This window comes from Urocitellus parryii, chromosome 7 (assembly GCF_045843805.1).
Source record: "Urocitellus parryii isolate mUroPar1 chromosome 7, mUroPar1.hap1, whole genome shotgun sequence".
Classification (NCBI taxonomy): domain Eukaryota; kingdom Metazoa; phylum Chordata; class Mammalia; order Rodentia; family Sciuridae; genus Urocitellus; species Urocitellus parryii.
In genome coordinates, this window is record NC_135537.1 from 43,752,337 (window position 1) to 43,774,689 (window position 22,353).

The 22,353-nt window shown below is 34.3% G+C and overlaps 1 protein-coding gene across 1 annotated transcript in view; it reads left to right on the forward strand.

Annotated features, from left to right (window-relative positions):
* Pip4p2 (phosphatidylinositol-4,5-bisphosphate 4-phosphatase 2) overlaps positions 1–22,353 on the forward strand; it is a 46,957-nt gene that overhangs the window by 15,881 nt on the left and 8,723 nt on the right. Inside the window, exons 2-5 of the mRNA XM_026384284.2 lie at positions 7,879–8,027; positions 12,181–12,287; positions 13,382–13,505; positions 19,495–19,547. Of these exons, the coding sequence (XP_026240069.1) occupies positions 7,879–8,027; positions 12,181–12,287; positions 13,382–13,505; positions 19,495–19,547 (433 nt within the window). The remainder of the gene's footprint in view (positions 1–7,878; positions 8,028–12,180; positions 12,288–13,381; positions 13,506–19,494; positions 19,548–22,353) is intronic.

The following is a 22,353-nucleotide window of genomic DNA, read 5'->3' on the forward strand; positions in this document are numbered from 1 at the left end:
TTGCTGGTTAATATATCTAGAATTTTTTCTATCATATGCAATCAAATAACATTTTTGCAGGTTACCTACTCATTTTATCCCAGGTTAATTTTAATTAGTCACTGCCAATGGTTCTAGTTGGTAAAAATATTTGAATGTACACTACTTCCCATTATAAGAAATGTACCCACTTTGTCTTTGATGTTTAAATGTTATTTGGCTCGTTAGTATAGCATCACATAATCCCCACAGATATCAGTCATCTTGTATTGTGTGCTTGGTCTACACTGAGAACAACCATAGCAGCATGCACGTTTTCCTCTAATTATATATTTATGGGTGACATAGTGAAGGGAATATGCTCTGAGCCTTTTCAGGGGATGTAGTGGTGTGTGGGTATGCAAGTTTCACATGATGAATCCACTCCAACATTCTTTATTCCCTAAGCACTTGATCACTTCTTCTGAATCATACCAGGGATATTCTGATATCTTGGTCTCATTAAATATGATACTGTGTCTCTTCAAACAACAAATAAACTCTTAGGGTCACTTATTTATTTTTTGGTTTATTTTTACAGTACTAGGGATTGAATGCAGGGGCCCTCTATCATAAAGTCACATCCCAGCACTTTTTATTTTATATTTTGAGACAGGGTCTTTCTGAGCTTGCCTGGATGTCTTTGAACTTAGAATCCTCCTGCCTCAGCCTTCCAAGTTGCTGGGATTACATGTGCTCAGTTTATCATGTGAGTCAGTGTTCTTAGTTTACAGTCGCTTCTTCTTCTTCTTTTTTTTTAAAGAGAGAGTTAGAATTTTTTTAATATTTATTTTCTAGTTTTTGTCGGACACAACATCTTTGTTTGTATGTGGTGCTGAGGATCACTTCTTATTAAAACAAACATTCAATCCAGAAAAATCTGGCTAGTATTATGTTCTATTTTCTTTGGTTTGTCATCCTTAGAATCTACTTAAAAATATTTTCCAGATTTGAGACATATATACTATCAATAACTTTGCAAAACTTGTAAGCTTCTACCTAAGTTAAGACTTTGTGTTTATCTTTGTGTGGGGCATGTTGAGATTTGACTCTTAACTGTGGATCTTGAGGTAATGAAGGATCTTTTTTTAAAAAAAATATATATATTTAAATATATATATTTAGTTGTAGTTGGACACAATATCTTTATTTTATTTATTTATTTTTATGTGGTGCTGAGGATTGAACCCAGCGCCTTGCATGTGCTAGCTGAGTGCTCTACCGCTCAGTCCCAGCCCCAGCCCCAAACCCAATGAACGGTCTTGATGATGGATCTTAAGGAAAATGGCCATCTCCTTCTAAAGCAACTATCCCAGTGAGGTCATTACAGAGTTTTCCAGAAAGGGAAGACTGGACTTCTCAGATACAGAGGGAAATCTATTTTCTTCTTGGAAGAGAATCTCAGAGTGACTCAGGAATTCAAGATTTTCTACTCTGCTTGGGTACAACCACATGGCTTCATTCCAATTTCCAGAGTTCTACCTCTTTGCAATCGATGGCTTGGCTTTCAATAAGAGATTTAGTAAGGCTGTGAATATTTACCTGACATGATAATTTTTTTAATTCGAAGAAATGAAATTTTGTGTTTGATTTCCAACAGTATAACCCCTCTCTTAATTAGAAATATATGATAAATTTTAAGGCTTTGCTTGGAGTTCTTTTGTTCTCTAACTATGACTTGAATAGAGAGTCCAAAGACTTAAACCTTATATTTATTTATTTATTTTTGTAAGGGCCAAGTGCATTCATAAGGATCCATCTACATCGTAGTCCTTGTAGTAATTTTTACAGCCTCATGTTCAGTAAAAGAATCACAAAATCACAGTCAGATACAAAGTATAACCTGATTCAGCAGGATAGCACCATATGTTATGGCTTACTACCATCCTGTTTTCCATTGGTAAGAAGTTCCCCATGACGTTCAAGCTCAAGTTAACCCAACCACTCCTTCAGTGCCATCCTTGTTTCCTGGGATCACTTTCCATATAAGCTTCTATATAGGAAAGACCTGGTCAGAGGAGAGAAACTACACAATAGAATTTAATGTAAAGAATTGTTAACTAGGTATAAGGTTGTTAACTAGGTAACTGAAATGTAAACATATCATTCCAATGTATCAAAGAGGTAGCAAATAAAAACTACATAGAAATTTCATCTCACTATAGTTAGAAAGGCAATCATTAAGAATATAAATAATTCTAAATGTTGGTGAGGATGTAGGGGAAAAGATACACAGATATATTGTTGGTGCAATATTTGTGCAAATAGTACAACCACCGTGGAAAGCAAACTAGAGATTTCTCAAAAGATAGGAATGAAACCACCATATGACCCAGTTATCCCACTCCCTGGTATTTATCCAAAAGAACTAAAATAAGCATCCTATAGTGGTACAGGCACATTAATGTTTATAGCAGTGCAATCACAATAGCCGAGTTATGAAACCAACTCTGGTGCCTGTCAACAGAGGAATAAAGAAAATGCAGAATATAGACACAATGAAGTCTTACTCTGCCATAAAGAAGAATGACAGTATGGTATTCACTGGTCATGGGTGGAACTGGAGAACATCATGACAAAGGAAATAAGCCAGACTCAAAATATCAAGGTCAAATGCTTTCTCTCATATGCAGAAGCTACAGTGAAGTAAGGGGGAAATAGGAGAGGGGGTGAGTCCTGGTAAAATAGAGGAAAGATCAGTAGAGGAAAGGGATTGAGGGGGAATGAAGAGAGATTGGAAAAGGGAGGAACTGTAGAGTAAAATTGACGAAATTATGCTATGTACATATATGAATATACCATAGTGGATTTAAACTTGAGGAAGGAAAACTGGCTAGCTATTACTGGGGTTTTATTGGAGGGGACATTGTGAAGTTGGTTCTGGCAAATGTTGAAAACTGGGAACTGGATTCAGTGTTGCTATGGAAACAAAATGCCACTGCCAGGATGAAGTAGTACTCTTGAGGTGACAATCAGATAGACAACAGGTAGATAGGAAGCTCCTAGGGAGCAAACAAGCAACAAATATAAGGGACAAGTCTATTCTTCCTCCTTCAACTTTGCAGGCTCTATCTTCTATTAATGGCTGACCAGTATCCACCTGGTGAAGCTGAAGCATGGTTTGCAGTATTCCAGCATCAGTTTTCCAAAGCAGAACACAGAAGGGTGGATTTGGAGTTGAGGATCAGGAAACTGATCCCTAGCACATTTACATTCTAATCTGAGTATTGCTAGGTAGATCCTCCTGAGAGAGTCATGGGTCTAGGAGAACCCCAGAGTGTCTTGGGATAGTTTAATTTCTTTGGTTTCAGAGAAGGGGAAGAAGAGAAACTAGGCTTTTTGTTCTCTGTGTTGAGCTGGTCTGGAAAGGTCTGCCACTAGACATAGCTATCCCATAGTGGCCAAACTCACTTCATCTCTAACCCACACTATCCCGAAGATCCTAAGGGAAAATGAATTCCTACAATAAAGGAATACCAGTAAAGGAGGGCAATGGGGGGAGGGAGGAAGGGAGGGAGGCAAAGAAAAAGCACTGGAGACTGAAATGGAGTGAATTATATTTTATGCATGTATGATTATATCAAAATGAACCTTACTATTATGTATAACTATAACACACTAATACAAACATAAAAGAAAAAAAGTAAGAAAACAGCTGTCACTACTGTGGCTGAGGGGATAACCACAATAAAAAAAAAATTGGAATTTACAACTTAGTCACCTAGAGGAGGAAAAAAGCCAGGCTTTCCTCACAGGCTGCTCCTTCTATAACAGTATTCTAAAGTATTTCTCATTTTAATCTGATGCCATTTTTCCATTTTGATACACTTTGTCAAGGGCCTGGAGGGCTGAATAGAGAGAGTATACAAGTGAAGTAAGTGAATTAAATTGGCAAATATTGCCATCGAAGAGACTAATAAGAATGAGAGCAACCCAGCAAAAGTATTTCTACCTTTAAAATGCTGGAGGATATATCTGTGGGAAAAAAATGAATTATGGATTAATATTCCAGGATGAATTAGCAAGACAAAGGGGCTATTTGGCATGAAACAGATAAATTATATTAATGTTTGTGATGACGGGAAAATGTAATCTGATCACTTGTGGGTTTATAGAATAGTAATGTTTCCTTTTGAGTGTTTTAGGAAGACCACTGTGAATGCCTGGGACCCATATGTGTTCATTCTGCCTCTTTTATGAGTCTCAGTTTTTCAATGAACTTTCATTGTCACATGATTTTTTTTTTCATACTCTGCTTATTTTTTTCTTTTCCTCAGCTCTGATTTTCCAGATCTATTTTTTTTTCAGATATCTGAAAAAAATTAGATCTGGAAATTCACTGTTGAATTCTTACCTGATTCTACAGAATAGTCTCATTAGTCCTCACACTTTCCCCCGTGTTAAAGTCATTACTCACCAAGGGAGGTGGTCGCTGTGCAGAGATCTCTGGGGCAGGGGTCAAATCTTGGCTTTGCTGAATGTCTGTGTAACCTTTAGAAGGTCAGGACTTTGGGCTCTGGGCTTAGTTTCTTTTCCATAAAATAAACAAATTGGACAATATAATTCCTAAGATTGCTTCAATGCCTAACATTGTACAATTCTGGAGATTTGAGGGAGTGTTTTAGGATAAGGGATTATTAATCTAACAAACACTACCCACAGGGAGGAAAACATTTTTTTTTCATTTATTTTATTTATTTATTAAGATTTATTCAGTTCCATAGAAAAAATGACCATTGTTTAATTAACAATTAAGACTCTTCGAAATGAAGAATTTTTGTGAATCTTTACTGTCTAGTGATACCCAATCCTGAGATTGCAGTGGACTTTCCACCTAGTGCCGAAAATTTTAAATAGGACTGTATTGGTGATCTGTTGTCTTGTTTTAAAGTGAAAACATAAACCATGAAAGGATCTCAGTTGCTGATTATTGTAGGTCTGATAACTTTGGAAGCAATTTCTGGAATTACAAGTCCTTTAAAGGGAAGATAGGTGAAGGCTTCCTTGGGATAAAGTCCTAGTGGTAGGGCAGGACCAGTATAAGAAATATCTCTAAATCGTCTTAATGCTGAAGTAATGGGCAGAAAATTGAAATGGAAGGCCTAGAAGCAGTGTTTAGTGGAGCAATTAGGCTACAACATCTGTCATTCTATTGATCTCTTGGATTGATTCCATGTGTCTGGTCAGCCAGACCAACATCCCCTGTCAACCTCACCTCTTTCAGTGCACATTTTGAAAAATTATTCTTCCATGGAGGAGGCAGCCATGTTTTGAGTCAAGCTTCCCTCTTTTGCTAGGTTCTCAGCTCCTCTACAAGGAGATTAGTTGTAATATTCTTAGTGTTATTTTTGGAAAAGGCATAGATGTGTCTGAAGAATTTCAGTGATTCACTCAATCATTCAATAAATATTTAGTAACCATCTGTGATAGAGTAGGCATTATGACAAGTGCCAGGTATGCCCTCAGCCTCATGGGGCTTAAGGTCTCTCCCATTTTATACTTCCACTCTTTCCTGATTATCCCATCCACCTTCCTCCGTTTCCAAAGTCTCCAAAAGAGTAGATTTGAACACCCTTTTGTCATTAAAGGCTTTTCTGTTTTGGCAGATTTAAAATTATGTAGTGCTAATCTTACAGGAAATATCCACAAGGTTTTGTAGAGTCTGATACAAATCAAATGATTCTTAGGATCACCATCTGAAGTTTTCTTAGAAGGGTGCTTTGAGCAATTGTTTTGTTTGTTTGACTAGATGGATTTTACTGTCTTTTGATGTCCTTGCCATGTGTTAACTCCTCCCTTCACCCCCAGTGTACTTGGCTTTATTATTATTGTTATTATTATTATTATCATTATTTTTTTAGTAAAATCATTCTGACTTTAAATTTCTGTTCTATGCTGTATGTAAAACAGAGTACTGAGATTATGGGAGAACTAGTTCATTTTACTTTATAACTCAAAGAAAAAATAAGAGAGGAAATTAAGGTTTATTAATAATGCTAATAATTATTTTGAAATGAATCAGTGTGTCTTGAATTTTTAGTGACGTATGTATTCTCCAGAATAATGGCTTCTTTAGTGAGATCTGATAAAGCAATTTGCAAATTGCAAGATCTTAAAAGTATTGTTGACTCATTGTTCCTTTAACCTGTTTTTGTCTTCTTAATGTATTACAGGTTATTCTGTATCAACTTCACATTCTTTCAAGGGATTTAAAGCTATTTTTATAATTTAAGGCATGTATAGCTTCTTTCAAATTCAGTGTTTGGCAGTGTTCTGGTGTAAGCTTCCCAGAAATGTAAGCATATTATCATTTCAAAGTGGCCTCTTTCAGGGCCTTGGCTGTTGCAGAAATTTGGCTTATGAATCATTTGAATGAATAACACTTGTTGCTAATCCTTTGTAGTCTGAAAAACAATGTGTGTGATGAACCCCAAGAATACCTCATGATAATATGTAGATTTTAAATGTTGTGCTATGCTTTGATGCTGTTTAAAATATTACAGAATTCAGAATCTAATACAGTGGATACAAAAACCACTATTTCACAAATAGCTTTTTTCATAATTAGCTATTGTGCTTGTTTTTTGTAATGTTATAAACTCTTCTTGAGATATCAGTTCTTTTTAGAGGTGCTTCAATCATGTGTAAGGGTGTGACCCTTTCTAAATGTCCTAAGTTAATACCTTACATCAAAAGGGCTTTCTCTACCTATAACTGAGATGTCTACATAGAGGGATTAGACAGTGTCCTTTAGAAATCACATGTTAGAGCAGTATATCAGGGGTTCTTTTTTCTCTGGTTTTCTAACAATAGATGCTTCGGATGAACACTTGATTTTGAATCCAGGTGCACACTTGATTCTGAAACCAGGTCACACCCTTACCCACTCTATCACACTTAAACCTCCCAACAAAACAAACAATGACAAACTTAGTATATGTGCATCTTTGAGTTATGGGAATTTCCAAACATTTGCAAAAGTAATATGAACGAAACGACCTTCTGTGTTATTATATTCATAAATTATCAGCTTTTGCTACTCTTGTTTCATCAGTTCCGCATTCTTTTCATTGTAATTATTCTGCTGGAATATTTAATACCAATATCATATTTTTTATCCATAAATACTTAAGTGCATTTCTTAGATCTGTAATGGTAGAGAGAAATTTGAGGCAAAAACTGTTAAATTTACTTTATTTCTGTCTTATGTCTGAAATTAGTATAGTTCATTTTTTTTCTTTTTGTGGTGCTGGGGATTGAACCCAGGGCCTTGTGTATGTGAGGTAAGCACTTTATCAACTGAGCTATATCTCCAGCCTGAATAGTTCCATTTTTGTTCCCCACTGATTGGTTTAGTTTTCCTAGATTTATTTTTGTCTCTCCTTGTCTGCCTCCAAATTCTCATTTTATTTTTTTCATGACCATTCTGGGCCCAGAACAGAGAAGAAGCATGGTAGTACACAATTTATATATACATGTATAAGTGATTTTAAAACTTCACTTTTGGTGACCACTTTTATTTTTTGGTAGTCAGATTAATAGTGAGATTTTTAGTTTAGGCCTAAAGCTCTCCTTTATGAATTTACCCAAGGAATGGAGTGGAGATTTGAGTGTATGTTAGTAAAAGGAAGTTGGGTCATTGGGGAGAACCTAAGCAAACAAGATTGAGATTTTATCAGCATTAAGTATTATTCTACTTGACAACATAGTTCATGTGTGTTTATGCCCTGAAAGTAGGGCAAATTGAGCAGTTTTAAAACAAAATGGTGGAAAGTTTTGATAGTTTCTACTTCTATTGCTTATACATCAAACTAGCCATTTCTCAGCAACTCTGATTCAGCAATTCATTTCTTTTTTCAGCAGAACTTCCACCTCCATACACCGCTATTGCCAGCCCGGATGCCAGTGGTATTCCTGTAATCAACTGCCGCGTGTGCCAATCGCTAATTAATTTGGATGGCAAACTTCACCAGCATGTGGTTAAGTGTACAGTTTGCAATGAAGCTACGGTAAGTGGAAATTTCCATTAACAAAAGCATACATTATTATCTAAAGGAAGTTCTTTGATAATGTTACTTAAGAGTGGATGGTTATAAATAGAGTGATCTTTTTTGTCTTTTTCTGTCTTTTGTCATATAAGGATGCCTCCTTATTTGAGCTAACCCTGTTAAATCATATTTTTGGTGAATTTACTTTCTAAAATAAGACTGGCAGGTATTTATGATTATCTTAAGTATCTGTTTACATCACAACTAAATCCCTTCTGGCTTTCACAAAAATTGAAAATATACTAGACTTTAAGGCAAATGTGGACTTTGTCCCTAATATGTAGAAAAATTTTTAACTTATTTTATGTCTGCAGGATGTCAATATTATTTTCTCTGAGCTTTTATAACTATGTGATTATTATTAAAAATCTGTGTCAAAGTGTTTGCAAATACCTTGACATTTTATTCCATTTGCTAGATATTAAGTCAGTGAAATGTTAAAAAATTTGAAGGATACTTTTTTAAACTGAACTTTGGGAAGAACAAATACATTTTAAGCAAACATTTTACAGTTTCACATCATAAACTGGTAAATCATATACTGCCTTAGATGAAATGTGTTTCTACTTTCATCATTAGGTTTTGTTTTAAATATTCTGGTCTTTCTCAAAATCTGCAAAATTCAATAGTTTAATTTTTGGTGTTTGTACTTTTTTCCTCTTTAGAAAAGTCTAAAAAATTCAGCTAGTGATTATTGTGTCTCAAAAACTACAAATCATGGATACTGGCCTTCATATGTTTGATAGAAAAGTCCTAAAATAAAACCTGAAGTCATAAAGCAATATATTTCTTTGTCAATAGTTTTTTTTCTCCATAAATGATGTCATTTGGAGAAAAATTTTATTGTGTAAATTGGTGATACCTACAAAACTAGCAGTTTTCTTCATAAGTTGAATGCTGAGTAGTGAATTGAATTAGCATTAACTTCTTTAGTGTTCTTTGCAGAGTTGGCAAGAGAGTAAGAGTTGTGAGTGGAATAAGAAAAGTAAGAGTTGGGAGTCTCATGAGTCATAAAAGCAATTAAAATAACAGTGCCTTCAATGGTTCCTTGGATTCGATGTTAGTGTTAATATCACCCATATCAATTCTTGTTCTTTAATGAATAGACAAAGCAAGTTATATAGTTTTATAACTCATGGAGATGAACGGAACAGCCTTGGTCATTTGTGTAGGAATCTCAACATGCAGATTTAGCAAACAGGATCAATCTGGCTACTTAGAAGTGAAGTTCAACAGGATCAGTGGGGTTTGGCTGTAAGAAAACTACCTCTGAATGTAAGGGAAATTTTGCTGAAATTGTTACATGATTATTGCCTCCTGTGGAGTAAAGTACAATTGTGATGATTCCAGGGAGAGTGAATAGTATTTAATCAGATTGCCTTGTTTGGTATCAGTAACATTACAGAAGAGGAAAAAGAAAAAAAAAAAAGACCTTGAGCAGTATCTTAGCATACAACTTGCTAATATTTAAAATGTGACTTGATCTTAAATTCTAAATGAAGAAGTATTAGGAGATTAGGAGCTTCTTTGGAGATGTTCTAGGTTGAAAATACAAATATAATGGGCTATGGTCCAATGGTCACTTATATATATTATTCTCTGTGCCCCGTTGAGTTTCACTGTGATTCATTCTCCTCATGTCATCTAAAATGGGGTATCAGTATATCTGTCCTCTTTAATGACAGCCACTCTGATAGAAACCTGATACACCTATGCCGATTAAAAAACAGAAAAGAAAAAAAGAGAGAAAGAAATCTAAGGTTAATAATAGATGTCCTTTTTCAACAGACTGAATTGGGAAGTAAGGAGCACATGTGTGTGTTATGTGTGTGCACACATGTGCTAGCAAGACTTGGAGAAATACAGAATTAAAGGTTAAGGGAGAAATGATTTCTAGTACAAGTTAATGGAAAATCTGAGATGTCCTGGAGAAAAAGTGGCACTAGATGACTGTGTAACTGATGGAGAGACTGAGATTCAGAGGCTGAGGCCTGAGGTTTGAGTCCTTGCTCTGTCATTTAGTAACTCTATTTCTTTGGAGACGTTACTTCTCTAAACTATGGTTTCTCATTATTAATAGCAATTCCTGCATTATAGGTTTGCTGTTGGGATACAGTGGTTAAAAGCCTAGCATAGTGCCTGGTACCTGTAAATCTATTTTGCTAAGTAAGAATCTTCAAACTTGTACATAAGGACATGTTTTGTTTTGTTTTGTTTTGTTTTTTTCTTCTTCACTGAAGACTGAACATGACATGGCATAGGCTAGCACTGAGCACTAGTGCTTGAAATCTAGTTCAGTTACTTGGTGTCATGAGTGAAGGAATTGAGGGGTAGAAGTGAGATAGGAAGAAGATATTTTTAAAAAATCCTGTCATTTGTCAAGCAGTTTCTTAATGGCAAATTTTGGATATACACAAATTAATTCTTCTATTCTATTTTTTCTCAATACTTCAGAAATTATAGGTATACATTCTAGATGTTTGTGAATTTGAGATATTTGGAGTTAGTTATCTACATCTACACTTTAGTAAATCATAGGTGGCTTATTAACTTTCATATATTTTTATCAAGGTTATTTACTTTAAAATTTTTACATCTTTTTAAAAAAATATTACACATAAAAAGGTTAAATAGTTAAAAATTATACTATGTATTATTTTTGTAATAATACTGAATATAACCTCAACTTCCAATGGGATTTTGTACCAGTTAGCCCTTTGTAAATTGAACATATGGTCAATTGAAAATGTATACCTACCCTACCAAACATCCCAGGTCAGCTGCACAGTCCACTGTACAATGTAGATTGTTTCTCTTTGAGATTGCCTAACTGATTGGGAGCTGCAGCTCATTGCCTCTTCCCAGCATCTTGAAATATCATGCTACATATCTATAGCCCAGAAAAAGATCAAAATTCAAACCTCTAAATATGATTTCTACCCAATGCACATCACTTTCACATCACCGAAAAATTATTAAGTAGAACTGTTGAAATTCAGAAGCCATCTGTAGGTAAATGATAAATTCCCATGTGTCTCTTAATTAAAAATTCCTCAAATATTAGTATTATATTACATTAGCTTTTCCTAAGTAATTTTTTCTAGTCTAGATTTTCTAAAACCAAGGGAATTCACTTAAATAATCACAGAAAAATAATCAAATGTAAGAAATTAATATAGATACAATATGTTATCTAACCTTTTGACCTAATTCATGTTTTCCTGATTGTCTTATTAGTCCTCTATGGAGGAAAAAAAATATTCTACTCCAGGAATCAAACCAGAATCGCTTGTTGTATTAGGTTGTCATATCTCTTTATTATCCTTTTATCTGAAACTTGTTCTTTCTTCATCTTTTATTTTTTTAACATTACAGGCAAGATATTTTGTAGAATGTCTCTCAGTTTTGGGTTTGTCTGATGTTTCCACATGATTAGCTTCAGGTTATACTTTTTTGGCAGGAATGTTGCAGGAGTGATGTTCTGTTCTGTTCACAGATTATTTAGTTCAACAAGCTTAAGTTATTGCAAGTGATATGTCCTTTGATTTTTTTATTCTCATTTTTAATTTTACTCCAAAGTTTTTTTTAAATGCTAGTACTAAGAGCAATTACAAGATTTTTAAAAAAGTTATGTCATAAAATTAATCATTTATATTCTATTGAATGAAGTTTGAGAAAAGTTCAAATGTGTTCTGAACTCCACTTTCCCCCTTGTTCTTACTGAGCTTGCTTTTCCTGGACAGGGGCAGGAATCTTCTATGAATACTTGCACCTGGCCAGAGAGAGAAAGAGAGATAACCTTGTCTTGTGAAATTTAAAGGGAAAACAACTCTTGGTGTGTGATAAATATTCCTCGTATATTAAAAAGTCAGTACAAACTCATTTTGAAATATTCCCTTAAAAATTAATCTCTACCAGCTCCCAAAATATCATAGAGTGCTTGCCAACATGTGTGCTATTTGAACCACTTGCAGTGCACCTTTTCTTTGGTACTTTGGTAGCACTTTGGGGAGCTTTAGTTTTAAAGGAATCATTTCCTTATTAAACACAAACAAGCTTTGACAATCTGTATCTTGGTTAATTTGCTGTGTTTGCATTTTCTTCCCTTATGTAGCCAATCAAAAACCCCCCGACAGGGAAGAAATATGTTAGATGCCCTTGTAATTGTCTCCTCATTTGTAAGGACACATCTCGGCGAATAGGATGTCCGAGACCCAACTGGTAAGAGATAAAGATTCATTCGTTTGTTCATTCAACAACTATTTATTAAAGGCTCATTATATGCCAGGCTTTGTTCTAGACAGTATTTGCCCTTAAACTGATTATAGCATCTAGATTAGTATTTTGTTGTTGTTGTTGTTTGCTTTTTGTTAATGAAATGACATGCTTAGAACTTCATGGTCATAGGTATTTGTAGGATATAATTTTTTGAGTGAGCAATGAATGATTTCTTTGTATGCAAGTACTTAATGCACTATAACAAACCAATGGCTCATTGAACCTATTTAAAAAGAACCAGTTGGTTTACTTTTGATGTGGTCAATTTTAACCCAGAAATGTATTGGTTGTTATTGTATATATCTCATTGTATGCTACATTACTTTTTGATGAGCACAATATATATATAATAAATTCTGGAATTATTTGCTTTTGCCAAATGCCATTATGGATGATATGCTTAGATACAGATATAGATATAGACATAGGTACACACACACACACACACATACACACACAGAGACTTTAACCTGTTTTTTCTGTGATTTCTGATTCTTTGATCATTGCATGAATCATTACAGGCCCATCTGATGACAGTCTGAAAAATAGAAAGGAAAAGTGGCTCTCATTTTGCTTTCTTTCCATCTCTGATTAAACAGGCATCAAAGAATACTGGATTGCTCAGGGAAGTTTAGTCGTAACTTAGCACTTCGATACTTTTACGACATACACATTTTTGTTGATGTAGAATATAACTTACTCAGGCTTCTACAAAACTTAATTTGTCTTCTAGAATAAGAACTGTACTCTGATTTAAACTTACAAAATCTTGGAAATGGCAGTTAAATTGTTCCCAAGATCATTGATTTGAATCTGTGCAATAACATTGTTTCTATTCCAAGCATAAAAAGACTTTTTTTTTTTTTAACTTTTGTGACTATTACTACTTTCTGTGATTTTGGCTCTAAAACTGGACATTAATTTACAAAACAAGTATATTTTCACTATAATATTCCATATTTTGGGCTGTATATTGTAGGTTGAACCCTTAGCCCATTTATAGGATAATGAAATACTTACATTTTTTTATTCCACAGTAGACGCATAATTAATCTTGGCCCAGTAATGCTTATTTCTGAAGAGCAGCCAGCTCAGCCTGCATTGCCAATCCAACCAGAAGGAACAAGGGTGGTGTGTGGACACTGTGGAAACACATTCCTGGTAAGTAATTGGACATTCGTCAGAGGGCATCAATCTGTAAAAGGGGGTCATGATCTTATAGGTTTCACAACTGCTCATAGTCTTAGAGTTTGTTTGCCCATGAGCAAATTGATCAAAATAAAAAAGAGCCTTATTTAGAAGATGATCAAAGGGGCTGGGGATGTGGCTCAAGCGGTAGCGCGCTCGCCTGGCATGCGTGGGGCCCGGGTTCGATCCTCAGCACCACATACCAACAAAGATGTTGTGTCCGCCGAGAACTAAAAAATAAATAATAAAAATTCTCTCTCTCTCTCTCTCTCTCTCTCTCTCTCTCTCCTCTCTCACTCTCTCTTTAAAAAAAAAAAAACAAAAAAACAAACAAAAAAAAAAGAAGATGATCAAAGGCACAGCTAGGATATACAGCATCTTTTGTGAATTAGACAAAAGATCCATCCTCTGGTCTAATTGCAAAAGAAGAGGGGCTTCTCTGGATAAGTCAATAAGAAAAACAGTGCCCTCTTCAGGTTTAGCTCTATGGTATCTTTTTGTTTTATTTTGTTTTGTTTTTTAAATCTGTGATTATTTTGACATGGTGAGCAAAAGAATCTTAGCTCTCCTCCCACCTACTTGGCAGAACACAGAGTGCACAATCTCATGCAGTAGCTCTGCTTCATGGCTTCTAGATTCAAGAACAGTTCTTATAATTTATCAAATTTTAAAAATTAACTTTGGTACCCATAAAGGATTTCTATAAGATAGTAATCTTGCCGCAATTTTACAAATGATAAATTGACATCTCAGGAAAATTAAGCAATTAGCTCTACAGATTTTGGTCAAATTTTGTCTAGCTTGACAAAAAGATTAAAATGGATAATTATATCATTGTAAATTATAGATATGAATTCTGCTAATGATTTTTGGATAAAAAATAAGAAAATATAAGTAATTTGATATGAGCCATAGTTATTGAAATTTATTGTTTTACTACTTCTAATTTCAACTCAAAGTTTGATGTTTAAAAAGTTAACTTCATAGTGACCTACCTATCAGGAAGAAAAAGAACAGGTTTTCTTTTGTTGTCCAGTCTTTATTGGAGACAAAATAGAACCTCAGTATTAAAGGTCCCTTTCAGGGTATAAACAAGATGGCAGCAAAATACAACAGACATTAGTATGGCAGTATGTATAAACGTGGATGTGTAACCAATGTGAATCTGCAATCTGTATATGTGGTAAAAATGGGAGTTCATAACCCACTTGAATCAAATGTATGAAATATGATATGTCAAGAGCATTTTAATGTTTTGAACAACCAATAAAAAAAAATTAAAAAAGACCTGCTGTCATTAAGGAATGAGTGAGTTGAGAAAAGAGTGGGTGATTTGGTTTTTTTTTTCTTCTTCAAATTTTTGCTTTTATTAAGGTAATTCATATGCACAATTCTAAATGTCACATGGACTGCAGCCTCCTAATCTGGCTGACCTCTAGTTTTCATCCCCCAGGTACTTTCAACTCTTCCAGCTGTTCTGCTAATATTTCCTTATGTTTGCATTGTTAGAGCATCCTTTTTCTTTTTGATTAAGCAATTTTAGACATCATGTAAACAGGTAAAGTTGTAGAGTTTAGCCCTCATACCACCCTCCCATTCTTCTTCCTTTACCTGTTTCCATATTCTCAGTCAAGTTATAATATTATTTAGTGTTTGCTTTTTTATGATTAGGTAAATTACATTCACAGCCTAGTCAAGTAATATAGTACATTTTTCTCATATGGCTCTGTAAACATTTTCTTGGATTTATAGATAACTGTAACCTGTAATGAAACCTGTAAAGAAGCAAACAAAAGCGCGCGCGTGCACACACACACACACACACACACACACACACACACACACAGACAATGCAGAAGAGAAGTGGCTGCTCCTCCCAGCATTTGCGTTTATTTTTTCTCAAAAGTTAGGTAGCTCACCAATACCATAACTACATTCTATAACTACATTCTAACTAGTATTCCTTTAACCCTGAGTGCTAGCTAACTGAGATAATGTCCAGGTTAATACAAATACAGAGCCTTTTTCTCCAAGGACGTCACCATAGAAACTAGAGAGTGCACTTGCATAGTTACCTTAATAGCTTCAATGGGAAACTGCTGGGTATTCCAAGTGTGGGAAACAGGGCACCACTAACACCCCCCCAACCCCCCATCCCCCAGAGTTTGCTCACCAGGGGAATGCTTCCCTGTACATTTCCACTGTCAGAATACCTACAGCAACCTCCCCTTTGGATTTGTTTAATTTTTAATATATAAATCATTAGTTCTTCCCATATTCTTTTATTAAACTATAAACTTCCCATTAACATAGGCCAATGGGTCAGGTAATCTTTTATTTAGGCTTCCTGCTACTAAGCTGTCATTCTTCACCATCAAACTGAAAATTCCTCTTTCTCCTTTCTGGTTTAGATCCCACACTGTCCTGATTGTTCTTGGCTTATTCCTTTATTGTGGTGGAGCAAGTCTCTCTTTACTTTCTGAGAAAAGAAGGAGAAGAGAAATGAATTTTAACCCTTTTATTTCTTAGATGGTTTTTGATCTGATGTCACATTCCCTTTGTGGTTCTTCCAGATGTAGAATTCAAGGTTGCCAATTTCTCCTCTCAGAAAATTGAAGGTTTTATGCCACTGTTCAAGAGAAAATTGTCTGTATTATGACTCCTGATATTTTCTGTATGACCTGTTTCTTTCTGTTTTTTTTTCTCTTATTTTCTGTTCTCTTCTTTCATTTTCTTCACTGTCCAAAAATTCCATGAGGATGTACTTTAGTGAGAGTCTTTTGGCTCCTCAGTAGGCCTTTTATAGCCCACTCCATTTTATTTTTTCCCTTTCTAGAACTCCTTAGATAATTTACTAGGAAAATTCTTCAACATTATTTAAAATTCTTCAGTTTTTCTAAACTTAATAAAAGCTTTTAATTTTAGATGATCTAACTTAATTTTTAATTTTGAAAAACCTTGTTCTCTGATCCCTTTCTGTTTTTCTCCTTTTTTTTTGTAGAATTCTCTTCTTTATGGCATTTTTTTTTAGAAAATATTAATTGTGTTTTTCTGAGGCATTATTTTTGCATTTCTTGTCTCTGTTTTCTTTTCATTTTTTCTATTTGTTTTCCTTTTATGATAGAAGTCTTAATCATATTTCACTTATATTTAAGAGTAAGTCACTGATTGGAATCTATTTTTGAAATACTGAGACATCAAAAAGAATTGTCCCATGTATTAAAATAAAATAATATCATGTGCTGTGTTTTCAACAGCATTCTTCTATTTAGCCTATATTTATTTATTTATTTATTTGGTACCAGGGATTGAACTCGGGGGCCCTCGACCCCTGAGCCACATCCTCAGCCCTATTTTGTATTTTATTTAGCCTATAATCTTTTAATACATCAATATTATAAAGCTAAAGTTAAACTGACAAGGACTTTGCACTGTTCATACAATTTATTGCACAGTCTGGCTGGAATGAAGAGTACAGTTTAAGTTTTTTTTTTTTTTTTTTTTTGGAGTGGGGGTAAATTTCTCTGGGGAAGGATCCTCTAATATATTGTGATAGATAGATAGTCCAGGGGACAGCATTCTAGGAGCCAAGAGAAGTAACAGGGGGTGGGGTTATCATGGTTTGAACTCAGGGACACTCAACCACTGAGCCACTTCCCCAGCTCTATTTTGTATTTTATTTAGAGATAGGGTCTCACTGAGTTGCTTAGCAGATCACTTTTGCTGAGGCTGGCTTTGAACTATTGATCCTTCTGCCTCAGCCTCCCAAGCTGCTGGGATTATGGTGTGCACCACCATACCCAGAAAGACAATAACTTTAATGTACATATATTTCAGAGTCAATGTTAACCATTGTCTTTTATATCCATTAAAAATATATTCCAGTAGGGTACTATTGAATTATTAATTTTAGGTAATATATATTTTTTGAGCCTTCTAAGATAAGTTTAAATAAATATATATTAGGAAATTAAGTTTGTCTATTAAATACATTGGTTTTTAGAAATAAGTAAAATATGGGAAGACTTCTAGAAATGATTGTGATTGAGGGAAGTTGCTCTTGATCTTTCTTGACAGAAATGAGTTTTGTTTGTTTATTGAAACTGCAAGTTTTGGCAACAAAATTCTAAGTGTAAGAAACAATGTTTTAAATAGAGGAACAGTCATAAGTCAACTTCTTTTCAAAAGCAGTTATTTGAATTGAGCAGATTATGACAAAATCATTTTTAATAATGAATGCCTTTCTGTTCTTAGTTTGTGACATTTAAGGGAGTACTTGTAGATAACAATAAAATCTAATGTGTGAATTCTGAGTTACTCTTGACCCAGGGTTTTGCAGATGCCTCTTCAATCCTTTTTGCTTCTTTTAACTATGAAAAACTGAAATTTGTTACTTATAGGTTATATCTAAAAGGACATTACAAATTCAGCAACTATGCTAAACGTACGGAAATATAAAAGAACACTTAATATTTCTATATCCTTCTACTACCGAATGTTCTGTTCCGATTTCTGTAAAAATCTACGTAAAACTATTCAGTACATTACTTCTAAAACTTTTACTGATAAAAGTAACTTCAAAATAATTCAAGTTGTTACAAAGTATAAGTAAATGAGAGGAAGTTTTGCTGTTGTTTCAAAGATGATGTTGCCTTGGGTTGATATTCTCAGATGTTGAAAAACAGTAATCTTGAAAAATAAATGAAAGTAAAAAAAGTGAACAGTCATGTGAATTTTTATTTCTAGTTTCCCTGTCTTAAGACTCTATGTTCCTATTGTGACAGAGAAATTATCAAAGTTCACTAAATTTCATGATGTTTGACATAATGATGAAGAAAAGGAGTCCAAGAAACCCAAATTTGTTAGAAAAAAAGCATGTTTCACATATTTTCTGAAAATTATATTGTGTGGAAAATATTTAAATATGAATAAGTTCTTGAAACCTCGATGCCTACAATTTGAATCTTCTAGAAAGAAAAATTGATGACCTAGAGTTTTATATAAAATTAATTTTGATAGAGGAAAAGTTGTTTGATGATGAACTACTAAAGTACTTAGAGAAATTCCCCTAAAATTATAAGGAAATAATACTCTTACCTTTTCTAGAAGGTATATAGAAAAATAAACAAGATGGAAAGTTAAAAGCCATTTTTTAATGGAGGGGGGTCACATAGAGTGCGGCAGAGTGAACTGAGGACCTTGCACATGTTCAGCTTATGCTCCACCGTGAGCTACACCCACAGCACATTAGAAAATCACTTTAAAAATCCATATTATGGGGCAAAGATTTAAATTTTCATTGCATATTTTTGAAAGACTTTAACCTACTATCAGGAAGGCATTTTGAATACCTGAATAATATTCCTATGAAGAAGATAGTACATTCTGTCACCTACATTTATAGGAAAGAAAACAAGAAAAGTGTACCAAGAAGTACTGTGTTTTTGTTGCATGGTGCAAAAAATGACAAAGGAGAAGTAGTTTTTTGGTTTCAGTTGGCCAGTATCTCATTTGTGTGGTTTATGTATTTTGTGGCTATTCACATAACTAGAATAAATAGTTGCATTTTAGTAATAAATCTAACTCTTTTCCTTTAGTCTGATTTTCAAGACTAAAGGAAAAACAATTTGGAAGGTCTATGAAATACCCTGGAAGTGAACTGAAATGTGAGGAGCAAGGAGATGACCCTAACTACCTCATTACATTCAGTTTTCATTGTAAAACTAATCTAGATTGCGTCAGAGCCTTGGAAAAGTCATGGGAACTGTTTTAGAGGGAGATCCCAAACTGTATTTTGAGGGCAGGAGAGAAGTGTTGGAGGAAAAAACTCATGTAACCACGAGAAGGCAATCGCTTCTGCTGTCGTCCCTGATGACATTTAAACTAAAAGAAGCATTTTATCAGATTGGATGGTTTCCAGCTGTTTTTTTTTTTTTTCAATCCCTCTTTATTTATTTTACAGTGGATGGAACTGAGGTTCAACACTCTGGCAAAATGCCCACACTGCAAAAAAATGTAAGTTTTCTACCTTTGGAGATACTTATTGGGAAGTACTTGAAAATAGTTTAAGGAGTTCAGAATTTAAGTCACTTAAGTAGAGTTTGATTTTTTTTTAAGTCAAGGTACAAAATAAGTGCATGCTTAATATATTGATGGTTTTCAAAACTAAAGATGCTATTTTTAAACTAATTAATATATTCCATTTTGAAATTAAAATGTTTATACTTGATTATCATTCTCTAAAGAGAAATTGGTTTCTAAGAAACTAAAATTGATAAATTGACAGTTACCTGGTAAGGGTTTTCAAATGTCCTAGTAAGTTACAATATAAAAAACAAATAAGAAAAAAAAAAGTGGTGAATTTTTATCCTATGTGCAAAATCTTCTCTATGAGGAAGCTCACATAAACACTCAATGCTTACACATACCAAAATTCCAGCTACCCGAAGGAAAGTGGATGTTCAGCATAAGCCATGTTGTTTATTTATACAAACAATTTACACATAGTTTGTCAGTCAGGGAATAGTGGGAACTCTCAAAATCTTAAGTTCCTGGATGCCAGTTAAGGGCCAAACTTGAGCATAAGGCTTTCTAAGGACAGCAGACTCAGGCCTGCTAAGTTAATCCTTTATGCACAGCTTGTATTTGGATCATGAATTTTGAACTAAATTATCCTCCACTTATATGTGTGAATTATAGCTTAAGCAAGGGAAATTAAATTGGAATGCTTTGAAAATTCAATTTTAAAAATTGAGAATATAGGGATCATATTTTTTTTGTCTTACCTTTTATATATGAATACCTTATCTAGTTTGAGAATAGAGAAATCCCAAGAATGGTTCCTAGAAAAATATAATTAAGTGGCTGAAGTATAGAGCATATGTAATAAAATGCTTCCATTTATCTGTTAGGTCTGATTCCAACTAAATATAGCCCTAAGAGAATGTCTTCTTTACAGCATATTTTTAAATATTTTTTAGTTATAGATGGATGCAATATCTTTATTTTGTTTATTCATTTTTATGTGGTGCTGAGGATCGAACCTAGCTCCTCACATGTTCGAGGCAAGCGCTCTGCCACTGAGCCACAACCCCAGCCCCATACAGCATATTTTTAACTTTCAAAGAACAGATATTTCCTTTTCATTTGTAAAATTAATCATTCAAATTAGTAACTTTATTGAGTTCAGTTGAAATCTGTTCATGGAGATGACCCCAAATAAGTACACAGAAAAATTCATATTTGAGGGACATACCTATACTCCCCTCAACACATATGAATATACATGTGAATGATACATATTTCTGTTTATTATCTGTATTTTCACAAAAATGAACAAAACTAAATTTCAGATATCTGCACCAAAAACATCAAATTGGATAAAAAAAAATGATAGAAAATAGAAAGTAGAGACTTCTTGTGATTAGCAGAGTCTGGGCCAAGCATGGCAGTAGTTGCTTTTGCACACATAAACACTAGCTATAATCTTTATAGCCATCCCAGGATGCAGTGATTTTCATCCTCATTTTACAGATGAGGAACTGTTAAGAGAGGTTAAAGATGTTATTCAAGGAAATTGTTCCATTAATTATTTTAGCACAATGGCAATATTTTGCTGGTAAAAAAAAAAAACAACAACAAGTATTGAATGTCTCGATGCTCTGATTACAAGACAGTGTTGTTAATATAAAGAAGAATTTGTAATAATTAGGGAACAACTTTCTTAGAAATCCACATGGAATAAATCAGCTTACATATCATTCTAAGAGGAAGGTTTGTGGCCTCGGAGTCACATGCTAAGCATGGGAGGACTCGGGGCAGTCATTACTTGTATGAGAATAGATGCTGTTATCACATGAACACTCATAGCTAATATTTGGATTTCTTTTCTTTTTTGGTGTTTTTCTTCATAACAAAGGGATGGGTCAGTTGGAGTAAGAATATGAGACAGAATTTTATTTCTTTAACACAAATATCCTAAAATTACTTTTGAGTTCTAGGAGGTCCTAAATCATTACTTCGAAATTTGTGTCATTTATCTGTCTCATGAAGACATGGGGAAGCTTGCCCCAAAGCTCCAGAGATGGAGAAGCATTTCTTCAATCACTGCTTCTTCCTCACACAATGGCTGGGGTGCTGTTGATGAAGGTGATATTTGTCTTTTTATTGGGCAGCTAGTGGCCACTATCCACTGGAGAGGTAGCATTAGCATTCTTAAATACAACCATGCATATGACATAATAGACCTAAGACTCACAGAAATGTTGCTTTAATCCATGATAATTCTCCTTGAATACCGTTTCTTCTACATCATTGATGCACTCATTTGTGAATTGCCTCCTGCCACTTTGACCAACAGCAGACAATTATTACTCTCAAATGCTAGTCTTTTATTTTGTACTTCAGTGCTATAATTTAGAATTATTCATTAATTCAACAAACATTTATGTGCTAGATACTGGTTGCTCAAAATAAAAGACATAATCTTGCTGGCAAGGAACTTAGCTTTATGGGCAAAGTGGGAGAATAGACAATTACAGTAAAGTGTTTTAAGTGTTTTCAAAGAGATATGGCCAGGATGCTCTTCTCTGAAGATGAGAGGAAAAGGGATGCAAAGGAAGGCTTTCATGAGGGAGTGATGTATGAACTAAGTTACAAAAGATGAGGGGGAATCATGTAAAATGGAGGGCTAGATGGTTCGCTGCAAAAGGAGCTGCTGTGCAAATGCACAGAGAGTCAAATGGCAGGTGTGCTATTAAGGAAACAGAATGGATCAGATTGAATGTGAAGGCATAGTGGAAAGAAGCTGGAGTCTAGGATG